We start from the raw sequence: 18,350 nt of genomic DNA, 5'->3' as shown, positions 1-18,350 counted from the left end.
AGTCTCCTCTCTACAGACATGCCCACTTTATGATAATCACATGCAGTTTGGGGCAAGTCATAGTCAAGTCAGCACACTGACACACTGACAGCTGTTGTTGCTTGTTGGGCTGCAGTTTGCCATGTTATGATCTGAGCATATTGTTTTATGCTAAATGCAGTACCTGTGAGGGTTTCTGGACAATATCTGTCATTGTTTTGTGTTAATTGATTTCCAATAATAAATATAATCATACATTTACAAAAAGCAGCATATTTGTCCACTCCCATGTTGATAAGAGTATTAAATACTTGACAAATCTCACTTTAAGGTACATTTTGAACAGATAAAAAATGTGTGATTAATTTGCGATTAATCGCAATTAACTATTTTAACCGATTGACAGCCCTAGTTTGTTTTAATAAACTTAAGTGAAAGAAAAAGTGTGTTAGCATCACTAACAGAGTAGGAAATCTGACAGACATACTGTATATATCAGAGCCTGGACATCGATTACAGCTGATGGGTGGTTCACAGTGTAGTTGGTGCAACTCCTCTTGTTTTCATGCTTTAAACACTGCTGTTGGACACAGAGCTACACCTGCTATTATCAGATGGCATGCCAGTTTTGTGACTGTGTGTTTATGTGTGTTCAGCTCCAGCAGGTGTTCAGATCTAAGCTGCACAAAGCAAAGACATCCACATAGAGACCATGCAGCATCGTACTATCCATAGGACGTATCCATGAATTACTGTGTGTGTGTGTGTTTGTTTCCTGCAGGCTCGTAGTAAGTTGTGCCAGATTCAGGACAGCCAACAGGAAGTGTCTAAAAGCATCGAGCAGTACAACAGCACCTTGAATGGAACCCACGGAGGCAGTATGACCAACCTGGCCGATATGAGCGAGGGCTTCAGTGACAGAGAGAATGGAGGATTCCCAGCCATGGTGAGATCAGCACAGGTCAGGATCTCCATTACAACTCTGCTTTTACCTCCCAATGTGGCTGGTAACACATCTGAATTCAAGACAAAAGAGCTCTTACTGACAAATACATGTTGAAGAATGAATATTTTTCAACCCGTGTTTCTTATGTCTTTCTCTCTTTTCTCTCCGTTAGCCTGATTATGCCGCAGCGCCATGCGCCAGCCGTGGCCGTAGGCATTATGTTTTCAGGGTTGTATGTGCATCCCATTCTTGTGAACTCGATATCTCAGGAAGGCATTTGGCATTTGGCACAAACTTCAACCTGGACTTGAGGATAAACTGATTAGAGTGATTATTGAAGTGATAACATTTCGGACAGACATGTATGTAAACTGCAACTTGACCGGTTGGTGAAGGAATACAACCACAAGGCGGTATTTCTAGTTTTTTCTACAAAGTTCACCAGAAGTGGTCAGCATCAGCACAGTTACTTGTTTTTGTCCACACTGCTGCAGGAGTGGCCAAAACCATGTGCACCTTTCAGAGGAGGGGAAGGCCCCTGAAAGGCTCTAATGCTTGATTTATGCTTGATGCATTCGTGAAGCTCGCGACTGTCCTCACAGCCAAAGTGACGTCACACCCCCAGAGACGTCACTTCGCGGGGGTTGCGTGCAGCCGGTTTTCGTCTGTCCGTGCACATCCAAATATTTCTAACTATGTGGACGCGGATGGGCGGCGAAAATGGAGAACTTTGAGGAGCTTTGAGAATGTCTGTTTGATGTCTGCGAGAAGAAATCCACAAGGAGTTTAAAAGATTCAAACACTTCCTTTTTGGTTAGAGTATTTTCTTGCCACAGTCGCTGCTGGGGGGATCTCTTGGGTCTCTAAAAAGTATAGAGTACGGTGTAAACCTGCTCTATATGAAAAGCATCTTGAGATAACTTCTGTTATGATTTGACGCTATATAAAAATACATTTAATTGAATTGAATTGTCACGATTCCAGGACAGCTCATGGCCGTGCGACCCTCCTTTCGGAAAGTATAACCAAAGCTTAAGGGGTTCAGTTATACTAGAAAGGAAGGGATTCGTACGACGTGTTGTCCGACCACATTGAAAATCAGAAGTATCTGTAGTTTTCCGAACGGCCGACTTGAAGGCAGGATGAAAAGCCCTAGGGAGGGGAAGGGGATACGCGTTATTGTTTAAATGTGGGAATAACGACGCACATGTTCAGCCTCTCCTCAAACTTGTTCATACTGGTGTTGCACTCAGCTGTACACGTGAAAAGTGACAAATAGTTGTGTCAGGAATGAAAACCCAAGCTGTCACCTCGCCAATCATCGTGTGAAGTATGAATGTGGGATTTGTCGGTTTCAGAAAGTTACAAAAATAGTCGGCCAACCCCCCAAAAAAAACCGACGTCAGAAAGGTGTGTTGAAACTTTCTGATCTTCCAACAAGGAGTTTGATGAACAGGGAGGCAAATTCTATGCACTTTCCTTAATCGATCATTGGTACCACTAACGATCAGTCAATCGATTAGTTGTAATTAAAAAAAAACATACAGATTGTGCGTATACCAAACAATAGCAAATGCGTTTTTTTCCTTAATCAAAGCCTTATTTCCACAACAAATTGAATATTCTCTGACAGTATTGCATAGCCTGTGAAACATACAGTATAAAGATAGAGGCCTAGATCTATAAAACACATTGAATATAATTATATATCAGATTACATGCGTAGCGCGATCATAGAAATAATCTCTGCCATACATCTCCAACTAGTTTTATAAGAAAGACGCTCAAAAATAACTAAATGTAGAGCTGCAACAAGAGAATAGAACCTAACGAATGTCTCAGACTCACAGCTCTGACTGTGCCTGTTGTTCTTGGTGCCGTCAGATTGCTGTTAGACCGCCCCGTTGATAGACATACAGGTGTGTGCTGGGGAGAAAACATTTTTTGACCGCAGTCAATGTTGTTTTTGAAAGATTAAACGCCAACAAATATGGCTTGAGGCAGAATATTTGGTTGGATAAAACATGTTGTGAATTTGGGAAATTATTACATCTTCATATCTTTTAAACAAATAAATGTTGGACTGAGGATTGAGACAATTACAGAGAATGAGCGCCGTGTTGCAGAAAGAGAGAAAGAGAGAAAGAGACACGGGCGCGATCAATATCTAAACAACCCATTAATCGATCCTTAATCATTAACCTCCCTAATACTGGCAGTTTACTATTGTTTTAGATACAAGAAGTAGTCTGTCCAACTCTTTATTGAAGCCGACAGTATTAGTTTACTTATAATGCTAATAATGTAAAATTGCAGATAAAAACAAGCTTTTAATTCCAGGCTTTTTGAGGGTTCCAGTATTCCACTCATAGTTTCCTCCTCCTCTCTCCTCCTCTCTCCTCCTCCTCCTCCTCTTCTCCCAGGTCTATTATCATCTAGACAAGAGATTAGCAGCAGTCTGCAAACTGAAGCACGCTGAATTCTTAGCTGTCATTTAAAACTGTCTTCTGCTAAAACCTTGGTTATTATTTTTCTCCCTGTCTCTCCATTGTGTTCCCTGGAGACTGCACTTATCTAATCCCATGATTTAGCTCTACTTCCATTCACTTTACTCATAATAACATAATTAGCTTGGCTCAGTCCCTCTCACACCTGGCTAACAGCTCTCGGATCAACAGTGGGATCGGATTCAGGGTTTCCTATGAAACACGCTGCACATTTTCTAATGAACCATAACAAGGTAGAGCCCAGCAGAGTCAGGATGGCACGTGAAGAAATGTATTTAAATGTATTCACACACTCAAACCCTTGTGTGTGAATGCGTGCGTGCGTGAATGCGTGCGTGCATGCGTGTGTGCGTGCGTGCATGCGTGCCGTCGTGGTGTAATTAAGGCCACCTTTGCTCTCCCTAGACGTTCTTATAAAAGTGCTCTTGAGGTTGATTCTTGCACGTCTAAGTGTTAAATTGTTAAAGGGTAGTTGTTGTGTCAGCTTTTAGTTGTGTCCATCTTTTCTACCAGTTCTGATAACTTTGTATTTTCCAAATGAACTGCTCCTATCTGGGAACAGAGGGATGTCACTACAATAAAGTCAGGTGGTGCAAGAAACAAGAGCAGTCAGACGATTAGACGGGTTATCGACAAACAAACCAAAAACGCTCCCATTGCTCATTTTATATTGTGTTATCATGCATATTGTGTTCATCGATAATTCCTGCTCAGTTTTTCTTCCTAAGAATCACCCAGTTGACAGGTTCTTAGGTCTGTACGCTTCTCTAAAACTAATGCCGTCTAATACAACAGTTCTGCAATAAATCCTGCCTAACCTTTATGAAGGTCATAATTAGGGCTGTAAAAGTTAATGCAATAGTGACGCGTTAACGCAAATTAGTTTTGACGCCACTAATTTTAACTTTAATGCGTTAACGCAAGCAATCTTTTGGAAGGTTGTACCGGGCTCAGTTTTAAAGCTAGAGTGAAGATACTGGCGACATATGAAACTATAAAAACCTAAGGAATCCATCGGTACCAACCATGTCATACTAGCTTATCGAGAAGGAGGTTAAATAACGCTCCGGAACTTGCGCTAAATTTTGGCGAGGAACAACTGGCATGGCCATTGCCATGATGGTGAAAATGGGTTCTATTGGTACCCACGAGTCTCCCCTTTACAGACATGCCCACTTTATGATAATCACATGCAGTTTGGGGCAAGTCATAGTCAAGTCAGCACACTGACGCACTGACAGCTGTTGTTGTCTGTTGGGCTGCAGTTTGCCATGTTATGATTGGAGCATATTTTTTATGCTGAATGCAGTACCTGTGAGGGTTTCTTGATTTCCAGTAATAAATATATACATACATTTGCATAAAGCAGCATATTTGCCCACTCCCATGTTGATAAGAGTATTAAATACTTGACAAATCTCCCTTTAAGGTACATTTTGAACAGATAAAAAATGTGCAATTAATTTGCGTTTAATCGCGATTAACTATTTTAATGGAACTGAACATTATGACTTGGGCTGTCACATAGTCATAATGTTCAGTTTTTGCACATGCAATAAGGAGTTAATAATCACTAAATCCTTCTGGTACGTTTGATAAAGCACGTGTGTTTGAGGCAGAGTGCCTGAAAACCGGCACAGAAGCTTCAGGGCATCTGGCCCTGTGTGTATGCAATGTTGTCATTGCTCACATGTTTTGTGTATGTGTGTGTTTGCTCAGACTAAAATGTCTGTTTGTTTCCCTGTCTTTCTCCTCACCACAGGAGGATCCATTCAAAGTGAAGCCGTCTGTGTTCAACAGCCAGCCTCAGGAGCTTCACACTGACCCCTTCCACTCTGAAGACCCCTTCAAAACAGACCCATTCAAAGGTTCAGCATCACCCCCGTCACCTCCACTATCCCTCTCACAATACTTATTCTTCCTCTCCTTCTTCCTCCTCTCCTCTCCTCTCCTCTCCTCTAATCTTCTCCTCTCCTCTCCTCTCCTCTCCTCTCCTCCTCTTACTGCTGTTTATCTTTAGGTTTCTCTCCTCCAGATAGCTTCTGTTGTTTTTAGCTTGTGTTGCTCTCTGACTGTCTTCTGTGTCTTCCTCTTTGTTTTCCTCCTGCCCTTCCCTCTCTGCTACATTTCCTCTCCTGTAGGTGACCCTTTCCAAAATGACCCTTTTTCAAAGCAGCCATCGACCGCCACAGGTATTTAAGGAGCTCAGTTTTCTTGCCTTAAGCCCGGTCACACCAGTTCATTTCAATGGAATCACTATTATATACAATCAATATTTGGTGTCTGTGGATTTATACATTTTTGACATGAAATATTATTACTCGGGTCTATCAATCCACATTTTGTTTGTGCTTGAACATATAACACATCATGTACCATTGAAAGCACTTGTGCAGCATAATCCAAATACAGGGCTCCAGACTAGCTTTTGACTACACTAGGGATGTCACAATACAATACATAGAAATAGTAATCGATACCAATTCTCTATACTAATCCGATACCATGGTGTAAAACAATAAATCCCATGTAGTTCAACGTCCGCTCCTTTATTACCGTTTGCATACGGGTTTTGTTAGGAAGTGAAACAGGTCATAATTCCCTCTCTGTTATCTATTTTATATTGCTGTGAAAACGACTGGATTTATTCAAGTTTCTCAACAAAAACTACATTTTTACAAGATTCCATTTCAACACGACATGATAACATTAGAATTTACCTTCGGCCAACACTTTTTACTGAATAGAGCCGGATCGCATCACAATGTAAATCAGTGGAACCCCCTGTTAACGGTGCCGTCAGGTATCCACATGTTTACATATTACGTTGGTTATAAGAGTAGTGTAATGTAATGTGTGCGTTGCGAGTGAGTGGTCGAGTGACAGACAGCGAGATGTGATCGGAGCAGATCAGCCGTTTGACGATCATCGGAGCAGAGAAGGAACTAGCTTTAAAGTTGCCTCGTGTTATTAAATGTACAGTGTCTCTCTCTCTCACTCACACATACACACTTGTTGCCCTCCCAACTTGTGAAATGAGCACAGGGAACAGTTTCACACACACACGTACGCTAAATGTCAGGCGCAGCGGTGCGACCAATGAAAATGTTTAGTCGCACTGGACAGATTTTTGGTTCCATATGCGATAAAAAAGGGCTCCAGAGCCCTGAAATATCAATATTGTTGCTGAAATATGGCTTGATAAAGCACTTGTGCAATATTCTCCCCAGCCCTTTGACAATATATATAATCAGCAGGATTTTCTTAGTCATAGTTCACATTTGTGATTGTGAAGGAAATAAGATTAATTCAGACAGATAATACAGTATATGTTCCATTTTGTATGGGTTATGATATGATCATGCTTTTTTGATATCAGTTCTTTAACCTAGGAAAACTATCCTGTTCTGGTGGTCCACTGGAAAAAAACACAAAAACAGTGTTATTCCCTGATAAATGGTTTCTCGACCCAACCGGTCGAGGCAGATGGCCACCCACCCAGAGCCGGGTTCTGCCCGAGGTTTCTACCCGGTAAAGGGGAGGTTTTTCTTGCCACTGTCGCCTAAGAATGCATGTTCATGGGGGATCTCTAAATTATAGAGGGCGGTCTCGACCTGCTCTATATGAAAAGCGTCTCGAGATAACTTCTGTTATGATTTGAAGCTATATAAAAATAATTGAAATGAATCCTCTACTAGCACTCATACACAACGTGGCCTGTGCTTGTGGTGGCAGCCTTGTCTTTCGCTGATTTCCCCCCTACATATGTGAAACAGCAGTATGTGCAACTGTGACTTCTGTCACACTTCCCTCTTCAGCGATATTGTGGAGTTTCACTTCTCTGATTAGTAGATGGAGATCAGTGATATAAATCACCCTTTTCACACAGCAGTGAAACTATTCCAACTACTCCGATATAGAACACAACCCTTGATTGCTTGTGTGGTTCATGCCTTTGCTTGCATTTCTCTGTTTGTTTGTTTTTTTGAGTTGATCATTTAGTGCAAAACCCCTCGTCATGCATCTCATTTTCCTGGTAATCCAGAGCAAATATCCATTTTAACTGCAAACATTTCATCCAGCAGAACATTTCTGTCAGACCTCACTGATGCTGGCTGTGAAGGAGAAAGCACTGACTGATATCTGTAAGGTTGCATTCACACCAACTCAGGCGTTGCGGCGGTGTGGGAGTGCCACTTAAATGGCCCATTTTAGTGACACTCATTTGATTGACTCATTTGATTTGAATGGCCCATTAATCACCGGTTACGTGATTGGCCACCGCAGCGTGACGTTGGGTTGCGTTTCTCCAAAAGTTGATTATGTTTAAAATTTTCACCACACGTTACGTCAAGGACAGCTGACATCTCATTTTTTGCACATTGTAATTTCATGGACAAACAAATTTAAAGTTGAGGCGTAAAATCCAAGCGGGTGGACAGCGCTCAGTGTAGAGCTACTGGAAGATCCGTTGTGGCTCACACTATCGCAAAGTGATGCTGCTGCTGATCATGTGTAAGACTATTGGGATCATGTTTGTAAAACTGGCATCTGTCTTTTGAAATTCCTGAGCATTGCCTGGTCCTGCTGTCTGGTTAATGTGAGAATTTCAATAGCTGAAGTTGTCCATCATTTCTGCTGCAGATCCTTTTGGAGGAGACCCGTTCAAAGAGACGGATCCGTTCAAGGCCTCGTCTGAAGATTTCTTCAAGAAGACAACAAAGATGGATCCCTTCTCCACAGCAGACCCCTTCAGTAAAAGTGCCACATTACCTTCAAAGGTACTTTGGTTTCACTTTGGTACTTTGTCCAAGATCAAATGCCAGAACATGGAATTTTACTTTGTATAATTAATGTAGATTGAACGATGTTTCAGGCCAGGCCAGGGAGCACTCCTCTGTTGTCAAGAGCCAGACGAGCATATTTGTGTGCTCATTCTCTGGGGGAGTAACCGTTAGACAGTCTACACTTTGACAGATGTCTTTTGAACCAACCGTTTTTGAGAAAAGTGGTGAAAAGTAACGCCTCGGCCTGTGTAGGAAGATCATTAAGCTTAACAGTGCTCCGTACAGGAGACCAACGGTGTTCCGTACAGAGCGCATAACATAACATTTCAATGAAGATAAATGAAAAGTTAAAATGTCAAAATATTGGATTTATGTAATAAGCGTTACCTTTATTTCTGCTTTATTAAATAACACCGCTCTAACATCAAAATTGTGCTCAGGATTACGTGCAAACAGTGTCTGTGTTGACAGAGTCGCTGCTGCAGCGCCAAGTAGTCAGTGAGCACCATTGATGTTAAAAATGGTGGAGTTCTCTGATTGGTCGGGAATGAAAGAGGGGGAACTGAGGATGACACGCATATAAATGTTATGCACGATCTGGAAGTATTTATTCAGCCATCGGCGGAAAAATGTCATCTGTACGGAACATCGTTAGTGTACCGAATATAGTTAGTGTACGTTACATAAAACCGCAAGAGTGGCACAGATTTAAGATGACTGGTTATTGTTGGCTCATTTGAATCACTAATACAACTGCTGAGTTTAGATTTTCCTGTGGATGGATGGGTGCTGTAAAAATTTCTTTAGATTTCTGGTAACCTATTCTGCAGTTCACTCAAACAGCATAAACAGATTTTATATAGATCGTAAAAAACAACAACACTAGAGACATAATTCTGTGTCAGTTTTGAGAGTTTGGCTGTGACTTGAGTGAATTTACCATTAATGTATTCATGTATTCTTATGCTTCCAGCAGCAAACCGGTCACTTCACAAGCAGTGACCCGTTCTCTTCAAGCAACCCAAAGCCCAAAGGACCAGGAGGTAGGGTTTCATTCTTCATTCCCTCACATCTACAGTGTCTGTGAACATCATGTATTTTTTTTTTATTAAAAAAATGAAAGGAATCTGTCGGTCTTTGTGGTCTCCAATATCCAATATTGGCATAAAACATTCTTGCTCATTGATTTACAACATTGCCTCCAATGGCTTAAAGCTGCAGTGGGTAGAAACGGAGCAAATATGATTAAAAAAGTTATTTTTATAAAACGGTCACGGTCATATCGTGACAGTAGTGCATGAGACAGGTAATCTGAAAAAATAATCACGTTCCTCTGCGTCCACCGGTGCTCCTAACGGCATCTACAAGATTTCACAGACCGGAGGAAAACAGCCAGTCAGGGCTGATCTGGAGTCTGCCGTCCAGCTGCCGTCTATGAGAGCCGGCTGTCAATCACTCGCGAACTCCGATCAAACGGTCAAACTAGGCTGCGCTGATCAAATATGAATCAATATTCTGTTACTGTAATGCCTATTTCTCTCCTCAGATGTTCTCAGAATCATCTTGTAGTGTACTGTTTAGCTGTAAAATGAGAAGGTTTGTGACCTGGCAGCCATGTTGAGATCTGTTGAGGAAATACCAAGCACCGCCCACCAGCCGGAGCTCAGCCAATAGGAACGCTCTCTCTCTCTGAAATGACCTGTGATTGGTCAAAGTCTCCCGTTACGGGCTAGATGTTCTAAAGCCTGAAAACAGAGCCATGAGGAGGAGCAGAGGTGTAGTTTTCTCTCAGAACACTTGAATTACAATATGCTGAAAGGTTATTATGGGATTTTTGCCCAATGATGCCAAAAACTTGTTGCCTACTGAAGCTTTACTGCAACCACAGATATTAAAAGGACAGTGACCTTGGTATAATTTGGTACAATAGTTTAGAAAAACAAACAAATTGCTAGACACAGTTCCCAACCCTATTTTGAGGTTATGTCTTCCAGTCAGTCTCTGGCAGTGGTTTAGTTGTTTTTGTGGTGGCATAACTCTTAAATGAATGAATATCTGCTGTCAGTCAGTGCATTGGAGCTGTTTGTTCACTTCAGCAGAAGAAAAGCTCTTTCATTTCCTCCAAGATATCAGTATAGTCCATACAAACACATACACAATGTGTGTAGTGATTGGAGGAACCCGAGCCTGTTCCCACACTGGGGCCACTGTTTGCTCAGACTGAGGTTACCATGCTGGTTTGCCCGTTAAAACCATGGCTGTGGAGGAAAGGTGTCACATTTGCTGTTACTCACTTCCCAACTCAGATTGTCCATAACCACTTCAAATACAGCTACTGTACATACCATCCACTCTGGCCCTGGTAGGACTTTCACTGAAATCAAAATTGTTACGTATCATCTTATTTTGTACGATCTGTAGGCAGGCCTGTTGCTGCTTAGGGCGCTTTCACAAGCCATAGTCTGTTTGGTTAGTCCGAATCACAGTGAAATTGATACTTTTGGCTCGTTTTCTATTTAGTCTGGTTCGGTTTCACAGCGCACAAATTAAAGGAAATAAAACAGTTAAGTTGCTGAACGGCGTGTAGGAAGGAGCAAATGTATCTTTTTTGTCTCAAGAGTTGCCACTTCGACGCATGGAATTACAGACACTTTGATTCGGCACTGATCTACCGCGCTTATGAATCCCTTCTCCTTCAGTTTATCTCCAAAGACTTTATTATAAACGTCACTATTTTTGCAGACTTTATTTTAGCATATTGTGTATGGTCTCTTTGGCTCAGATGTCAAGCAAACATGGGACTTCTGCAGAAGTCCAGGTCCGTCTTCTCCCACATCATCACGTTAACCTGTCCTTTACCTGGACTAAATGTGTGCTTGTGAAAGCACCCGAGAACTCTTCAGGTAGAGGACCACGTGACTCTTTCCTTCATTTTTATACAAGGGAACAAGAAAAATGATTTTTGAAAAATATGTGAAAAGTGCAGATTAGAAATGAAGCAGTTGCTGACACTGAGTTGATGGTCGTCTTTGCTGTAGTTTGTGGTGCCGTTGCGTTTGATTGCATTGCATTTGTTAGGTGTATCCTATACTTTTGTAGAGTGGTCTCAACAGTATTGGACATTTTAAGTACGCTAGTAATTATGATCACTAATTGCAAATGTAAATTGTGTTTTTATTTTTAGACCTGTTCGGCACGTTGGACCCGTTTGGCAGCAGTTCGTTCAACAGCAGCAGTAACAGCTCTGCCGGGTTCGCAGACTTCAGCCTCATGTCGAAGCCCAGAGACCCCTTCGAAGGCAGGGCCAGCTGGCTGCCGGACTACCAGAAGGTACCAGAGGCCAAGACTCATCCTGAAAACACTTGTTTGGGCAGATATATACTGTGACATGCAATACTGGCACACGCATTAAACGGATGTCTCATATTTGGTCCAATATAACAATTATTGTTTTTGTCAGTATGTTTTAAAGTGTTTCCTGGTACCATCTTGTCTTTAGTTTCAGATTTCTTGTAACCTTTGTTGTGTCACTGCCTGACAGATTCTAGTATATTGAAATTACAGTTGACTGCTGATAGAACCTCATGTTCTTCCTCTCACTCTTTCTCTCCAGTCGGCGTTTGTGGACGACCCATTCAGTAGGAAGAATGACACGCCAGCTCTGCCACCCAAGAAAAGTGTTCCCCCGAGGCCCAAACCTCCCAGTGGTGAGTGTCACACTACATAAGCGTCTGAGTCTTTGTAGAATAATGAGGTGTTTGACTTTGACTTTGATTGTATTGTGCTGTCTGGTAATGGATCCCCACTTAGCTTTGAAATTGCAAAGAAAACTCTGTCTGTCCAAGGCTAGTGGAACAGCTTAAAAGGAAGTGAGACTTTGGCTTAAGATAAGATAAGATATGATAAGATATTCCTTTATTAGTCCCACAGTGGGGAAATGTGCAGTGTACAGCAGCAAAGGGGATAGTGCAGAAACAAGAAGCAGCGGTAAAAACAAAAATCAAGATACAACACAGTGTAAAAAGCAAAACAAAAGTAGACAGACATATAAAATATGAACAATTTAAATAGAAGGAAATGTAAAAATAGGAACAATATAAACAAGGGGAATATTAAAAGTTGGAACAATATATACAGTATTGACAATAGACAGACTATTAACACAATTGCACAGGTGGAAATATGATACTGCCCAGTATGAATTGAAGTTGCACCTGAGTAGTATTGATAGACAGTCAGTGTACAGTATAGTGCAGTTATATGCAGGTGAGTGTTGTTGAAGTGGAGGTGGAGGTGGGGCAGTGTACTGGGGTTGCAGACGAGGGGGGTTGCAGCAGTGAGAACTGGGCTGGGGGAGGGGCAGGTGTCTGATCAAATCTATTGAAGAATGAATTCAGGTCGTTCACCCACTTTTGGTCCACCACAGCCTGGGAGTCGGGTTCCTCGTGGCCAAAGATGGTTTTCAGGCCTCTCCAGACTCCGCTGTTGTTGTTCTGCTGCAGCTGCTCCTCCAGCTTTCTCCTCTAGCTGTTTTTCTCCTCCCTGATCTTCCTCCTCAGCTCCTTCTGCACAGCCTTCAGTTCCTCCTTATCTCCTGACTTAAAGGCCCTCTTCTTGTCCTTATGGAGAGCCTTTATATCAGGATTAATCCAGGGTTTATTGTTGGAAAACCACCTTACAGTCCTGGTGGGTACGGTATTTTCCACACAAGAGTTGATATAGTCCGTGATGCAGTCAGTGTAGTCTGTCTCCTCCCCGTGAGAGTCGCAGAGTTCCCCCCACACAGCTGTGTCCAAACAGTCCTTCAGAGCCTCATCAGCCTCGTCGGATCACGTCCTCACTGTGCGGGAGACGGCTGGCTGTCTGTGCACCAGAGGTTTATTCACAGGCAGGAGATGAACCAGGCTGTGGTCAGATTTTCCCAGGGGAGGGTGGGGTGATGATGTATATGCTTCCTTGGTGTTGGCATAAAATAAGTCCAGTGTTTTATTGTCTCTGGTGCAGCATGTGACATACTGAGTGAATGTGGGCAGAGTGGAGGATGGAGAGGCGTGATTAAAGTCCCCAGAGATAAGAAGGAGGGCCTGTGGGTGCTGTGTCTGCAGCCTGCTTGTGGCAGAGAGAAGGACATCACGGGCCGTACCAGCGTTAGCAGAGGAGGGAATATACGCCGTTATCACAATAACATGCGAAAATATCTCACATTCCCCATGACGATGGACGGGTCTGAATTGTCTCCTCCTGGCGCGGCGCTCAGCTCCAGCACGGCTCTTCCGTCTCCTCCTTAGTTTGCGGGCGAACGTCGGGCCTCTCCTCGGGCAGCAGTGCTAACAGCTGATCCCTACTGTAAACAATAGGGCCATGGCTGCGCATCGGGTCCCCAGACAAGGTCGCAAACAGCGCAAAAAACAGTAACAAAACTGAAGCAAAAACAGCAGTTTTGGTCTCCAGAGTGCATGGATCAGTTATAAACAATAACACGTAAAAAATATTATAAAATGAATCAAATCCTGGGCGGCTGGTTAGCTCAGTCGGTAGAGCGAGCGCCCATGTATCGCCAAGGCTCTGTCCCTTGCAGCGGTGGACCCGGGTTCGAATCCGGCCTGTGGTCCTTTCCGCATGTCAATTCTCTCTCTCCCCCTTTCAACACTGTCCTATCAATAAAATGCTTAAAAAAATGCCCCCAAAAAAAAAAAAATAACATTTAAAATGAATCAAATCCACAAAACTAAAAGAGAAAAAGCTCAACAGTGAGCGAGAGCTGCTGTACAGTAACAAGCTGCCACTAGAGCGGCGCCATGTTGAATACTAGAATGGCACTCAGAGAGCGCAGACCTCTGCCAAGGTGCGTGACTTTAAAAACAGATCCCAGCTCCCAGCTGGCCGTACGGTGAGGTGGTCGGCTTGTTATTAACACGGTGTTTTTCCGTGTAACGTATCGGCGGATGTCTCTCTCATTCAGCAGCCTTGTTATGTCTGTATAACATTACACTATGTTGTCTCTCATTCCGTCATCTACCGCTTTGTTCTTTCTCACCGCGGACGGACAGCAGCTCCCGCTCATCGATGTCTCGCCACACATCCACAGACGTATCTCTCTGCTGTCAGAAAGAGGAAGGAGGCGGGTCCACGCGTCATCAACGCGTCATCAACGCATCATCAACGCGTCATCAGTTCCACTGCGCATGTGTTATACCCTGTGGTCTTGATGCTCAGGCTGATCGGAATTGTTAAAAAAAATCCTGAATCCGGATCATGATCCAGATCGCCACCAAAATCGAATGGATTGTTCATTGTGCTACACCCACCCCACCAAAAAATGTATTCAAATCCATCACGAACTTTTGGAGTAATCCTGCTAGCAGACAGACAGACGGACGGACAGACAGACAGACAAACTAACAGGAAAACCAACAAACCAACGCCGGTGAAAACAATACTTTGGCCTTGACGGAGGTAACTAGTAGTAGTATAGAATTTGGACACAGCTAAAGAAACACTCTCTCTCTTCCCACCATAGTGCCCATAACACATAAGCTTTAGTGTCTTTGTATGTCTCCAGCTGTTCAGCTTGCCCACATTAAAGACCTACAGATGAATGTTAATAGATCATTAGAAGATATGGAGAAAATGTTAATGCTTCCAACTGTGGTGTTTATAAAAAGGACTTATGAATGAATGTCATGATCACAAAGGACGTGTTTGGCAAAAAAGTCTATTGGGGACAGCACAACACTGTCCCTTGGGACTTGGTGCGCATAGTGTGAACCACGATTATCCAAAATCCCCTTCTCTGTGTTTCAGCCTAAACTGTGGCACACGCTGCGACAGTATCACACCATCCCACACGCTTGCTGACTCAGTGGTAGTAGAATGGAACTAGAGAGAGAAGTCCGTTACAGCTTCGATACCAGTCAGACTCCAGCAGGTTCAACTCCACCGTTCACTCTGCAACGGCTGAAATTCAAACTTCTTTATTAAACTTCTTTTAATGCTTTACAGATTTGTATATATCGATTTTAAATAATGATCGTTCACAAACTGCTGCTCTGATGTTTTTCTGTGTAGGCACATGTGTGTAGGTGATGTTGTGAGAGCGGCGATGTGCGGTTTTCTTGGCCTGTTGTTTGCAAGACACACCCTAACTCGCTTCCTCTCGCTTCCCTTTGTGTGTGTGTGCATGTGCGTGTGTGCTTGTTTACAAGGCTGAGTGGTTCAGAGGAGGTCAGGCTGTGTGCAGTGGGTGAATACCAGCATTGTAACCAACATAACAAGCGTCCTCTTCATTTATTCAATTCTATTCTTTATGTTTTCCATCTTGCTCTACTTCACACACACACATGCATGCTCTCTCACTGTCTCTCCCCACCTGATGAGGTGTGGATGGGTCACGGCTGCAGTGACAGTGCTATATATATATATATATATATATATACTGGCATAATTGCGGGCACATTGCTGTAGCTGTATTGTTTTCAGTAGATGAAATGCGTCAAATACAATCCTGTGATAGGCATTGAACTTAGATGCCACTAACGTGGTGGATTATTTTAAAACAGGGTGGAGCTCATGATTGTGGTTTCTCAAGTGTGAGTGGGTGCGCGTGTGTGTGTGTGTGTGTGCGTGTGCGTGTGCTCAGTTTACTGAAAGAGGAAAAAACTGATTGCCAGGCATGCAGTTTTGCTCAGCGTGGAGTGTGAAATGAACTGCTCACCCCGATCATCTGGGTAATAGAACGAAATACGTATGTGTGCGTTGTCTGATAACGGTTTTACTGGTCCTGTGGTTTAACACCTATACAAGCAACATGGTGTACACTTTAAGGTTCCCACGATCCTCTGCCAGGCCCAGCTTCAGCTCCCTGTTGATAACAGAAACTGACAGTACTACGATCACCGTCGTGTTATATTTCTGCTCATGTGCAGATCCACTTGAGTGATAAACCAGACTGAATTTTGTTTTTATATAATATATAATATTATTATTCTAGTTTGGTCTGCAGGGATAGCTTGTCTAAGTCTTCAATTATACTGACATAATTCAAGGCAAGTCTTAAATGCAGTGTAAGAGATCTTAAATGAACTTGTGTGTCGCATTTAGGGGGATCTATTGGCAGAAATGGAATATAATTAGGCCTATCAATCTGTCAATATTTAATTGCAATTAATCGAATGATTGTCCATAGTTAATCACGATTAATTGCTAATTAATCACACATTTTTTTATCTGTTCAAAATGTACCTTAAAGGGAGTCAAGTATTTAATCCTCTTATCAACATGGGAGAGGACATATATGCTGCTTTATGAAAATGTATGTATATATTTATTATTGTAAATCAATTAACAACACAAAACAATGACAGATATTGTCCAGAAACCCTCACAGGTACTGCATTTAGCATAAAAAACAATATGCTCCAATCATAACATGGTGAACTGCAGCCCAACAGGCAACAACAGCTGTCAGTGTGTCAGTGTGCTGACTTGACTATGACTTGCCCCAAACTGCATGTGATTATCATAAAGTGGGCTTGACACAGAAAAGATTTGATCTAAAATGGTTTGTATAGAGCTGAAACAATTAGTTGATTTACAGCAAAATAATCAGCAACTATTTTGATAATCGATTTTCAACCTAAAATACAAACAGTCTGGAGTTCCACTGAGGATTTGCTGCTTTCCTTATTTTATATAATTGTAATCTGAATATTTGGGGGTTTTAACTGTTGGTGGAACAAAACAAGATGTCACTGTGGGGTATGGGAAATCGTGATGGTCATTTATCACAATTTTTAGATATTTTATAAACCAAACCATGAATCAAGTGATCAAGAAAATGATCAACAGGTAGTGAAATAAGTGGTTCATTGCAGCCCTAGTTTTATATGCATAAATCCTGATTTATATAGGATAAAATATAGCATTTATAAATCTATGTGGACTGTTATCATGAATATGAATGTTTGTGGTCTGTGCACATGAACATTTGTCTAGCTGGTAAATTGGTGAACCAACAGCTGGTAATGTGGGCAGAAACCCAACCAAGTGTTTAACCAGGAAACCGTTGATGATGGTTCCGTGGGTTCTGGGGTATCACTTTTGATTTTGGTCCTCTGGCTGTTGTCTTTCGCTGTGTATTTGTTCCCATACCAGCAGAGCATGTAGCGCTGCGTGTGATAACTTCGAGAAAGATTTGTGTCGGGACTCGATGTGAATTGCTTTGGTGTTGGAGGTGAAACTTGTGTGGCTTTCGAATGCCGGTAGCGCTCTTTGAGGTGACAGCACAGGGGAAGCAGGGCGTTGGCACAACTATGAGAACTAGAAGACGTACTGTTTGTGTGTTTTAATCCAAAACGGTTCAAATCAGATTCTGCGTTATCAACAGAGTTCACTGAGGTGAGATCAGTGATGAGTCACGGTACTTCTCAGCTATCAGTTAACACATGCACTTTACACACTTTACATCCTCCTCTTGAGCTACGTGAGAAACTTTGTGATATGTCTGTTTTTGTTTTTTTCTTCTCTCAGCTTGTCTTCCTCACCACAAAGCAGACTATTTTTGTCCCATCCCTGAGGCAACTCTTTAAGGAACGCCTTAGCATTTCACGTTTTAGTCATATTTTTAATTTCCAGTCATTGGTCACATCAGTCATTTGTTGGCATGGTGGAAAAATATAGAAACATGCTTACTAGTATATGTGAACTCTCTTCACTGGGATGATGCTTAACATCTGTGTTTTATGTCTTCAGGTAAGAGTACACCAGTGAGCACATCTGGCACGGCTGACCCTTCCAAACCATGTGACCCTTTCCAGCCATTTGGCAGCGACGCCGTCGACCCGTTCCAGAGTAAAAAGGGCATCGGAGACCCGTTCAGCGGCAAAGACCCTTTCGCTCCATCCTCGGCATCAAGTAAAGCCCCTAAAGACTCTACCTTGGGTTTCACAGACTTCAGTTCTGTAAGTTGAGATGGGTGATACTGTTAAACTGTCAGTGTCTAGTCCAGGCCACACAGCTCTGCACACACACTAGATTTAAGTTCTAGTGAAGTTAGCATGCTACAAGGTCACTCCTAAAGACTGATGCGTGCTGAAAATGCTCACAGGGTGCTCAGAGGTCCATAAGGGTAGT

At 42.5% G+C, this 18,350-nt stretch overlaps 1 protein-coding gene across 15 annotated transcripts in view; it reads left to right on the top strand.

Annotated features, from left to right (window-relative positions):
• Window positions 1–18,350, top strand: part of eps15l1a (epidermal growth factor receptor pathway substrate 15-like 1a) — a 64,258-nt gene that overhangs the window by 32,044 nt on the left and 13,864 nt on the right. For 5 of the 15 annotated variants that reach the window (XR_005206862.1, XM_037769263.1, XM_037769259.1 and 2 more), the window contains 8 exons: window positions 761–940; window positions 5,195–5,300; window positions 5,574–5,624; window positions 8,077–8,213; window positions 9,193–9,262; window positions 11,404–11,549; window positions 11,833–11,926; window positions 17,970–18,178. Coding sequence is in view for 14 of the 15 variants with exons in the window: in XM_037769263.1 (XP_037625191.1) it covers window positions 761–940; window positions 5,195–5,300; window positions 5,574–5,624; window positions 8,077–8,213; window positions 9,193–9,262; window positions 11,404–11,549; window positions 11,833–11,926; window positions 17,970–18,178 (993 nt within the window). In the remaining variant the exon portion in view is untranslated. Of the gene's footprint in view, window positions 1–760; window positions 941–5,194; window positions 5,301–5,573; window positions 5,625–8,076; window positions 8,214–9,192; window positions 9,263–11,403; window positions 11,550–11,832; window positions 11,927–17,969; window positions 18,188–18,350 lie in introns of those variants that run through there. The other 10 variants (XM_037769266.1, XM_037769261.1, XM_037769271.1 and 7 more) reach the window with 8 other exon arrangements.

Source organism: Sebastes umbrosus, chromosome 5 (genome assembly GCF_015220745.1).
Source record: "Sebastes umbrosus isolate fSebUmb1 chromosome 5, fSebUmb1.pri, whole genome shotgun sequence".
In the NCBI taxonomy this organism is placed as follows: domain Eukaryota; kingdom Metazoa; phylum Chordata; class Actinopteri; order Perciformes; family Sebastidae; genus Sebastes; species Sebastes umbrosus.
This window is presented reverse-complemented; position numbering and strand designations above follow the sequence as displayed.